The following is an 11,051-nucleotide window of genomic DNA, read 5'->3' as shown; positions in this document are numbered from 1 at the left end:
TTAGAAAGTAAATGAAAACAATGCAAAAGAATTTAAAAATGGTTTACGAGTATTTACTTGTGAACCGTGATACGTATTTTAAATAGTATGCATATTTTATAATAGCAACTTTTTATATCATAAAACAAAGTTTGAGAATTGCCGAGCTAACGGCGTTGAAGAAAATTTACTCTTCATGGCTGAAGGAATCAAATAATATCTTTCTTTAAATCAGTCACCACATGTGCATTGTGCATTTCTTTTATAATAATAATCATATGTAATAAATAAAATAGTCATAACAATAAAAAAAAACATTATCAGTCTTATGTACACAAAATCCGACGTTAGCAGACGCCTATTAAATGCAAAATAATAGTTTTCTTTTGAATTTAACCTGACAATATTTGATATATTCCGACTACTATCATTATGAGCGTAATATATTACTTGTACACTGATGGATGACTTATCTGGTAACAGCAACAGCAACAGTAACAGTAACAACAACAGCAACAGCAACATCAACAGCAATAGCAACAGCTTCAACAAAACAGAAATAACAACAAATAACAGAACCCAACTCTCATCCACCATACGAAGAAGAATAAGTTGCAAATCAATAATGAAATTAAGCATTAATTCAGTTAGCGATAAGTTAATGTAGCCCATCTATATTGCCTGTCAAACAGCCTTCGTCAACCTTACGAAGTTATTTAAAAGTGGGCACATAGACAAGTGCATGCTGTGTGTGTATACTATGTCTGTAAAAATAATCAATTATAATTGAAAAGAATATTAATCATCGGGTGATGTATAGCCTGAACAGGGGCCCGCATAGATAGAACTTGGATGCATCTGTCAATGGCAATCCAATTTATATCGTAATATTATTTGCGTAGCTACTGGTTTTACCAAGCGTTTAAAAAGTAACTGTAACTGTCTTGTTAACGTTCATTATAATGCAAGTTACTCTTTAAGGCGATGCACTACGTCGTGTAATATTTTAAATTGAGCCGCTATCAATAACAACCCTTACGTAGATGACGATAAGGTTTAAATTCCCGCTTAACACCATCCGCCTGTTTTGATTTATGCAAGAAAAAAACATGGCCAGAAAGTGCCTTTTATTTTATTTTGTGGATGTTCAGGCATAAATGTTTAATTTTTTTTGATCATTTTATAAATAACTTAATTTTCCACATTATACAATAAAATCATAACCGAAAATGGGTTCGTAAGTAGGAGATTTTGAATTTTAAACAGTTTTCATAGGCCTTGTACATTATTTTTTTCTGGGCTTATAAAAGGACTTTTCGAAAAAATACTCGATTATTTCAAAGGCAAAGATGTATTCTACTCGCAGTATTTAATTAAAGCATCAGAAACATTTCTAGGCGACCAAATTTTCAAACCAAAAACACATGATTTTGAATTACTACGTATGGCATCGCCTTAAATATTATGGCGATGTGTTATTCGTGTGCTTTTGTTTGAAAAATTGATAGCTTAGATCTTAGATGCTTCAAATAAATACTGGGGGTAGAACACATGTTGCCCTTATAAATAATAGGGCATTTTTTTATGAACACTTTTTATAAGCTCAGAAAAAAATCAGGCAAAAAAAAAATTTATATGAATATAGATTTTTTTTAATTATTTTTTTTTTAAGCTAAATATTTTTCACTGGAGTTCCTCTTGTGATCAATCCGCGAGGTAAAGTAACATACTAATTACACGGTTCGACTCCTTCGCGATTACGGCCAGTTGAATTCTACACACACTAAGTACAGTAGGTAAATTAGGTACAGTTGGTACAGTATGTTCAGTAGGTACCCAATTAGAATCAGAATCCCTTCGTGCATACAGCACCACTGGCACGACGTCACGGTCAACGCCATTTTAACTAATTTAAACCAATGGCGTCGGGTGACATCAACGAGTGGACTTTTCTTTAAGATTGTTTACACAATAATTAGCATGCAGTGCTACCGGGCCGATTGGATTCCCAGCTCTTTTAAAATTGTGAATTGGTAAAGGTTGATGGTTTTAGATTTTTTTATAAGAACATATAATATCAAAGTCAGAGCGGTTAAAATCATTGACTTGGGATCTAAAAACATTGACGTATCTCTATGTTTAAATATCGCTAGTTCAAAATACCGACGCGGGACTTGCACAAATAATAATTAAGTGTTCTTCATAATATTTGATTTGAATATATTTTGTTTAAATTAGTGTTCGACGGCCTCCGTGGTCGAGGGGTAAGGCTCTCGAAGGTCGCGGGTTCAAATCCCGGCGTGCGCAAGTAAATTTTATGTTATTTCAAAATTTATTCATTAAAAATTATAGTATAATTGCGGCACCTTCCTGTGCGGAAAATACTCTCAGTATCGCCCTGGTGTAAGACCACCATTCAGAATTGAGACGTTTCTTGAAATGGCTTTAGCCGTGTTTAGTGATCAGATTTGAATAGCCAGATACTTCCCCGCCTTCCTCTTCCCCATCTCCTTTACCTCACCACTACCTTCAGCTTCACAACATACCCCAATCGGGCATGACATAGTCTCACTGGCTCCAAAGTGGGATTCGTATGCAGTATCACATAAAGAAAGTGTATGTGCAATTCGTTCCGTAGTGGAAAATAAATAGTAATAATAAAATATATCTTTATTTAAGAAAGTTTGCACATTACAACTAAAAATGTATATTGTACATTGATTTGAATCTTTTTTTTAAGGTTATAAAATTAACAGAAAAATACAAAAATATGAAGGTAAAAAGAAAATAAAAGTACATCAATATCAAGTGAACCCCTCATGTACATTCTTCCCAACCTTCCTCCCCCACGTCTTCCTGCCCTCCTCTACACCATTTTCAGCCTTGCAAAATTCCAAAAATGGTGAGGAAATGTTTAAAATTCACAAAATGGCGAAAGTGTCACCAACTCCAGGCAGTTGATGGCAAGATTTGTGTATCATATTTATATAATGAAAGACAATTTTGTAGTATAAATTTTAAATCTGTACATAATATAAAAGTTTTAAAGGTAAGAGCATGTAAGTACGCCACTGAGTTCAATCATAATTCACATTCACGGTGTCATCAAGCCACCTGCGGAACGAGACGATTTAGAGAAATTACCCACCATTCTTCAGATCCAGTACAGCATCAGCCATGAGCGGGAAGAGTTCCAGGACCCTGGTGCTGCTGGTGCTAATGGCCATCGTCTCCCAGGGCTGGGGCTTCTTCAACAGGATGAAGGGTGAAGACGAGGAAGATGGAGTGTTGGGAAAGCTGAAGACGGGACTAAAGATGGCTGGGAAAATTTTGGGCGAGTAATTTTTCAATATTTTCGTAAAATTTGAAGTAATAATTATGTGATACCGCAGTCTCAACTGTTCCAGTGGGAGTATGGACTACATACTCTCCGAACCCGTTGACCAATCACAGGGTGTTTAAGAGGAAGCTACAAGCCAAAAATGTGTATTTCTTGGTATACCTTATATTGTAGGTAATAGGCATTAAAATCGCTTGACAAATGGAGTCTAGAAACGTTCGAATTCAAGCACAAAACTGGTTTTTATTTATTTTGTAAATCATTTTATAAGAAAGCAAAAAAGTTAATTAAGAATCTGTCACAGATAATCTTAGCTATAATACTGTATTTCTTTAAAGTTGTTTCCTCTATGCGTTCATACATTTCGATTGAAAAAATATTTTTATTGGTAGTTTACATTTATATTTTTTATTGACTAATTTATTTTTTATTTCTATTCTACTCAAGCAAAACGATAGGAAAACCTTCAATTTATCTTAAGCATATTTTTTGGTATTCATAATGTACACCAATTCGTTATAAAGATTAATCAAAATAGTGATTTCGCACTAAGCTTCACCTTAAATATTTTATCCACTCGAACGATTCTTGCCATAATGTTAAAAATTCATAGGTCGGAATCTTCCGGGGAATGATATTAATTAAATTATATGAAAAATGTACATAAACGACACCATCTTATCAATTTTTTTAAAAATTCGGCCAACATTATTCGTTTTCCTGTTAAAAACGGGACTGGAGGCCTATAACGAATGAATTGACAAATTTCATAACAAACTATCAGTAAAGCAAGAATATGTTATGAGGAAGTTGAAACACGTTTTATAAAAATTATAATATTTTCGCAACTTGTCCATTATATTTATTTGGACAAGGCCAAATAATATATTTTGAATGACTCATATTTTACTAGGATATGGTCATGCAGTCACATTTTTAACAGTATTTTGATCAAAAGCCGTACGAATTTTTCCCCGTGTATATTATAAAGAATTAGCGTTTGTTGATCCATACCAGAGGTTCCCAAAGTGGTCTATATAGACCCCCAGGGGTCGATATTGGCTTTGGTGGGGTCTATGTCAGCGAGTCCACGAGCGAGTACATACGAGCGGACCCCCATTTACCTTAAGTCAATATTTAGGAGTTCCGTAAATGACACAATACACCTAACACAAAAAACACAGTTTATAAGTATTACATAATACTTATAATATACTGAGAAATTACTTATTTGATATTTGTATTTTTATATTTCGTAAAGATTAGATCCTAGATTCCCAACTTGTTTTTGAAAAACGTCCAGGGTAATAATGACGTTCATAAGCGCTAACAAAGAACTTAAGGGACAGTTCTGTAGGGCCAGCTACAGAAAGAAATTCCCGTTGCTTATCCTGCTAAATTTTTATTTAGTGTAATACCTCACAAGGGCGCCCTGTCTGCACAATGTAAAGACAGAGGAACTATGCCGCCACCCGGTTGTTAAAAAAAGTTGTTAGGGAAACTTCTTACGAAAAATAGAAATGATTATTACATGGGACATTAATAGTTTTATGAAAATTCAATATTCGGCAGGCATTGAGTCTACGGAAAAAAATATATGGTCTACGGGGCAAAAAAGTTTGGGAACCTCTGATCTATACGAATAAATTATTTAAGTCACAATATGTTTCACGTAAATTCCTAATTTCTGAATTTGAAATGGATAAACTTTTGAATCACGAAACAAGCGAACATCGCATTTCTTTTGTTCTTCTTTATTCAATAAAAATGATTTTATACACTGCAGTTCATACTTATCACGGATCTTCGAGTCGGAACGAAGCTATTTGTATAAAGGTTCCCACAGTACATAATGTAATGAACGTAGGTCGGAATATATGGAATAATAGTGAACTTATGTATGTCTCTAATGTAGGGTATAAAAAGCTACGTTTTTATCTACGAAACACGATATTATAGCTACATTATTCTATCGAAGGTCGGGGAAAAAAATTCCATTCTCCTTTATAACAACAAATAATAGCAATCGACAGGAAACTTAGTCACTATGGTAGAAACGGGTAAAACAGATTTTGAAAAATGACAAATTATTTGTCAAGTGAGGTATAGTTTATTCGTGCAGAATCGTATGAGACCACTCCCAAATCGTTAGTATTAATATTTGATGAGACAAAATCGTTTCTAGTGAATAATACACTAGGTACATTTCTTTTTCTTCAGGTTTAGACGCAGCATCAGGGGTGGCCAACCTCGTAGCGGAGGCCTTCGGCGGAGGCTCCGGGCCACAGAGCAAGCAGGGGCAGGGGCCAGAGCCCGAGCAGGGCTGGGGAAGCAAACTGCTGGCGGGAGTTATGAGGACCCTGTCCCTCGATTCTAGCAAGATCTCCGCCATCGTAATCAATGCTATTGTGTTCCTGGCACAATTGGTGAGTTGAGAAATGAATTTATTGACGAGTAATTTAATTTTAAGGGTCAGCTCTTGGCGATAAGTGATACTAATTAGACTCCTCCATATTATCCTTAAAATCAACCATTTTTTCGCTGTCATCCAAGAGTACTGTTCTTTATTCTTGTCCTGTTTGTTTAAGCCAGTCATACTCAACCTGCGGCCCGCCGAGCTATTTTGTGCGGCCCTCCATACATTTAATATCAGGAACATGATTTACAAAATCTGGCATTCTATATCACGTTAATTTGAGATTAATTGCGACTTTGACGTACAGACGTTGAAACTCGAAGAGGATAGTATAAGTATAATATACTATCTATATAATATAATATTCTATAAGAGTGTTGCTACTGCACACCATAACTGCACACGCTAGATCTATCTCTAAAAAACAAAAATTTGACAGACAAATATGCGCGCAAATAATTTTGCCCGTGACAACACATAAAATTTTGATAGTTCTAAAGTTAAATGGTTACCAGTGTTACTACCAACGAAGGCTATAATATAATATGATATAATATTTTTCGCGGCCGGAAATTTTCGAAAATGGAATTCCGTAGCTACCCCCCCCCCCCCCTCATGGATATCGAAACATTGTTGTTGGGAATTACATATGATGTTTTTGGCTGTGCGGAAATTTTTTTCAGCGAAGTTCTGTAACAACCCCCCCCCCCCCCCATCGATTTCAAACATTTTGTGGGGAGCACTCATTTTGAATTTTTGTGTGGGGAATTATTATATTTTACAGAAATTCTCTAACAACCCCCCCCCCCCCCCCCCCATGGATTTCGAATAATAAAAGGGGGAATCAAGCTCACACCGTTGGCAACACTGACCAGTATAGGTATTACAAACATATGAATGTGGCCCGCAGAAGAAAAAGGTTGAGTATCACTGGACTTTAAGCGATCCTGTTTTTAAGCGAGTGATCACTATTAGTATCTGTACATTCCTTAACCAAGGATAAAGAACGGAAATCCGCCTCCTGGGAACTATTATAAGCATTTAACGAAAAAAAAATAATTTAAAATTAAGGACAATAAATTCTCATCCGATGGAACTAAAACCTAAAAGTGTTGCCACATTCATGAAAAAACTTTTTCATCTATTGAAACTATTTATTATATGAAACACCCGTAATTTTTTTCATTCTTCTTTTTAATTCATTCTTTATTTTTTTTTAAAATATATTGTATTTTTATTTCTTTCATTTCTATTTATTTCTTTATGTTATTTATTCATTTAATTTTTCTTCTCATTTCATTTAAGATATTAAATGGATATTAAATTTTATGCCAGCACAGAACATGCTCAGCCTGTAGCGAGGTTGTTTATACCAACAAATAAGGCATCTTTGTTCATATTACGTAAGACTTTTCAAAAATATAAAAAAACAGAGTGAGAAAAATGTTTGTAAACATCGGGTTAAGGCGATGCACTAGGTCGTGTAATATTTTAAATTGAGCCGCTATCAATAACAACCCTTACGTAGATGGCGATAAGGTTTAAATTTCCGCTTAGCACCATCCGCCTGTTTTGATTTATGCAAGAAAAAAACATGGCCAAAAGTGCGTTTTGTTTTATTTTGTGGAGGTTCAGGCATAAATATTTATTTTTTTTCCGATCATTTTATAAATCACTTAATTTGCCACATTACACAATAAAGTTATAACCGAAAATGGGTTCGTAAGTAGGAGATTTTGAACTTTAAAGCAGTTTTCATAGGCCTATACATTATTTTTTTCTGGGCTTATAAAAAGACTTATCTAAAAATACTCGATTATTTCAAAGGCCAAGATGTATTCTACTCGCAGTATTTAATTAAAGCATCTAAAACATTTTTAGGCCACCAAATTTTCAAACCAAAAACATATGATTTTAAATTACTACGTATGGCATCGCCTTAACAACCAAGCGTCGAGATTTCAATTCTCTGCTAGCTAAGTACTCCATCATTGCACAAGCAACATTTTTAGCTTATAATGATGACTGTAGGACGATTTAAAATATTGACAGGTTACTCATAAATTTTACAAGTAGAACGAAGAAATGATCATTTTCTTAATAATAAAGATTTAAAATACGTACCTACTGGCATTATTTATGTTAGACCTGTAAAATTATAAAAATTTATAAGAATAAAGTTTTCTATCTACTGACATCTAGCGAATAAGTCCAGCAGCTTAATTCACTGTTTAAGTTTAATTGTAATGACAGCGCCACCTATGTTTATTTCAGATAACCACTTCACTTATACCAAAGAACCCCGCTATGATCGACTCCGATCGAACGCTCAGAGATGGCTCTCCCATCGACTGGATTCTGAATAACCCGTCAGGACCACTTCAAGCTCTGATTAACACGGCGCAAGATGAAAAATTACCTGAAAAAATTCTACACACACTTAGAGACCATTCGAAAGGGACGGACACATCTTGCGTGCAGCTATTAATCTGTAAAACAGCGCCATTCGTTTGGGGAATGCAGCGGGCTATGGCCACACTACAAAAAACGGAAAACGCCACGAAAAACCAAGATGGCCGAACAAAAAATGGCGGTGACGGCAAAAATAGCGGGAACGCACTTTTCCGTCACCTGCCGGAAGTGGGCGAGTTCTTGGAGCATGGTGACATCTGCGAGAAAAAGTACGAAGAATGTAGATTAATAGATTAGGGTGAACTAGTAGGTTCGTCTGAGACGTGAGAATAAGGTTGCTGATGTTATTTGCTGACTGCTACCTCGGAAGGTGGTCACGCTTGCTCGATTCTAATAAAGAAGATACCAGGTAATAACATAAACCTACAGCAATCAAAGACTTATCCAATCTTTGTTTTCCGCATTTAATTAAAAATAGATCTAGGAACAATTAGACACATTTTTCTTCTCTTATAAACACCTCGCAAGTCACACCAGTTAGCATGGTGCACGTTGTGAGACTTAAGTATGTGGGGAGAGAAAAAGGAGGAGAACCTAGATTTTCAGATCTGGTCATCATACACGGTTATTATTATTATATCAGTAGAAGAATGCCTGACTAACCTACATAAGTATTGACTTGACAAATAAAAATTGCCGCACCTTAATAACGGATCATTGAAGCGTGTTTTCGTTGACTTTATGTGTGCCGGTCAACGGTATTATAACACTTGTTTGATAAGCAAACTTCATCTTTCAACAATCTTTCGTATTCGACATTCAATTTCAGAATCAACAAATTTTCATAAAACAAAAAATGTTTTATATGCGAACTTGTAGATGCAAAACTATTTGTAGGCGTAAGAGGAAAAAATAGTATCCTAATTTTTTTTTAAATTACCCTATAAGTATATATCTCTATTATACCAATATCAATTTATCCCTGATGCTCTACGGTTGATGCATAATGTGGTTTTCGAACAGCGAAATCGATAACTTTACAACAAATTCATCTCTGACAGGGCCTAATAAATTCTAAGAATCATCATAAGAATCACGAAACCATTCAGATCACCTCATGTAATATAAATAATATATGTCTCTTTCGTTCGCTCTATATTAGAATTTTTATCAGTAATATGTAATCTCCAAGTTAATATTGAAAGATTAGAAGGAATCCAAAAAAAAGTTCTGAAACACTAGGACCTTAAATCCTTCCAACCGCCTAAAGATTTAAAATACTCAATAGCATTCCACAAACTATCAACATAAGAAGATAGAAGAGATATATCCGACCAAAAATTTTTTTCATAATTAACCACAGCCACCTTCTGGAAAATATTAATTTCAACTGTCAAAACCACATTTTGTCTGTTTGAAACACACATTCAAACAAACTATTCCACATCCCACACTCAAAAACTAACTACATACAACATTCATTTTTCAGAATGTCATGCACAAAATACAATCATATTTTTTAATACGCCAATATTTTCCATTTTAGTTCAGTTTACTAAATGCATATTGGAGAAAATTAAATCAAATTGTTAATTGGTTACCCCTCCGTCTGCTGTTTGTGAGATATCTCAGGGTATTTTTATGTTTATTTGTGTTTTTTTCTGTTTATTTGTGTTTTTTTTTCTGTTTTTTCGTGTTTTTTTCTGTTCATTTGTGTTTTTTTCTGTATGTACTCGTAAATGGAATTTTATGTGGAAACTTCACTGGTAAACTTAACATGTAAAATTTAATTGCTTATATAAAAACTGCTTATAGTATACTATACTTATATAAAAATTGCTTATAGTAAAACTTTTTGTTTTCCCAATAAACTAAAATAAATCTAAAAAAAATTATATTAAAAAATCGGATCGATAGGCATGATTTAATACCGATTAGCACGGTCGCCCTGTTGATTCCCAGACCGATATTGAAAATTGACATTCCCTGATAGCACTGGCGAATCTCTCTAATAATTGAGATTCCTAAAGTCAGACATATATTGACAGCTTATCGGACACTTTGAGGCGCGCTAAAAACAGCGGCCTTTGTCTACCGACTGTCGGAATTATATTCTGACCCTGCTCGCAAATATTGCAAACTGACCATAAATGACGGATTTCGTCAATATCGTATTGACATACAGGGTGTATCGGCACGTACTCGACAAATTTTAACCACCTTAGCACATTATGGGCACTTTGCTGTCCGGTAACATTTTTTTTAATAAAAAGTTTATTTTTCATATTTGCACCAAATGTCACCAATGTTTTATCCTATGTACAAGTTTGAAAACCCGTCTGGCAATATTTTGTTCGAGTTTTGTTGAATAATGTACGTACGTACCTACGTTGGCGCGCTTTTACAATCACAACGAAATGGCACGGCACCATTCGTCTCATTTTTAACTATTATTATTTAGTGTGTACGAAAGAGCGAGGACACTTTTTGACACACTTGCTAATTACAGCTGTTGAACACGAGAAACAATGCAAATGACAGTGACGGAGTGTGGATTTTTTTATTTATTTTTTGTTTTTAATGGAAAAAAAATGAAACCGGACAGCAAAGCGCCCATAACATTTTTTACTTCAAATGTGCTGAGGAATAGCTGGTTAAAGTTTGTCGGGTACTTGCCGATACACCCTGTATGGCTTTATCGATCATCCGCGCTAAACCTCCAGGTCTTTAACGACCTTATTGAAATGTTAATAATATAAGGAAACATTCTTTCAGAAGCGCCTTTGAGACAAATTGATTTTATTTGTCAGAAAATTTATCAAAAGGTTTCCGGAAATTTGTAATTTGAATTGAATGTTTTTTGTATTTCTTCAGCATCTATTTATTTTAGTTTTTTACATATTT

The 11,051-nt window shown here is 34.6% G+C and overlaps 1 protein-coding gene across 1 annotated transcript; it reads left to right on the top strand.

Moving 5' to 3' along the window:
* Nucleotides 1-3,156: 3,156 nt before the first annotated feature.
* LOC149415362 (uncharacterized) lies at nucleotides 3,157-8,444 on the top strand. The gene is made up of 3 exons (XM_089642203.1): nucleotides 3,157-3,313; nucleotides 5,540-5,745; nucleotides 8,010-8,444. The coding sequence occupies exons 1-3, from the start codon at nucleotides 3,157-3,159 to the stop codon at nucleotides 8,442-8,444; spliced, it is 798 nt and encodes a 265-aa protein (XP_089498329.1).
* The last annotated feature ends 2,607 nt before the right edge of the window (nucleotides 8,445-11,051 follow it).

This window comes from Hesperophylax consimilis, chromosome 18, assembly GCF_061612785.1.
Source record: "Hesperophylax consimilis isolate HC1 chromosome 18, BYU_Hcon_1.0, whole genome shotgun sequence".
NCBI classification, from domain to species: Eukaryota; Metazoa; Arthropoda; class Insecta; order Trichoptera; family Limnephilidae; genus Hesperophylax; species Hesperophylax consimilis.
Note: the sequence above shows the minus strand (reverse complement) of the source record. Positions and strands in the feature narration are given on the sequence as shown.

Coding starts and splice junctions, on each gene's coding strand:
- LOC149415362 (XM_089642203.1), top strand. CDS start 3,157: ATGAGCGGGAAGAGTTCCAGGACCCTGGTGCTGCTGGTGCTAATGGCC. Junction 3,314..5,539: donor GATGGCTGGGAAAATTTTGG/GCGAGTAATTTT, acceptor CTTTTTCTTCAG/GTTTAGACGCAGCATCAGGG. Junction 5,746..8,009: donor TTGTGTTCCTGGCACAATTG/GTGAGTTGAGAA, acceptor TGTTTATTTCAG/ATAACCACTTCACTTATACC.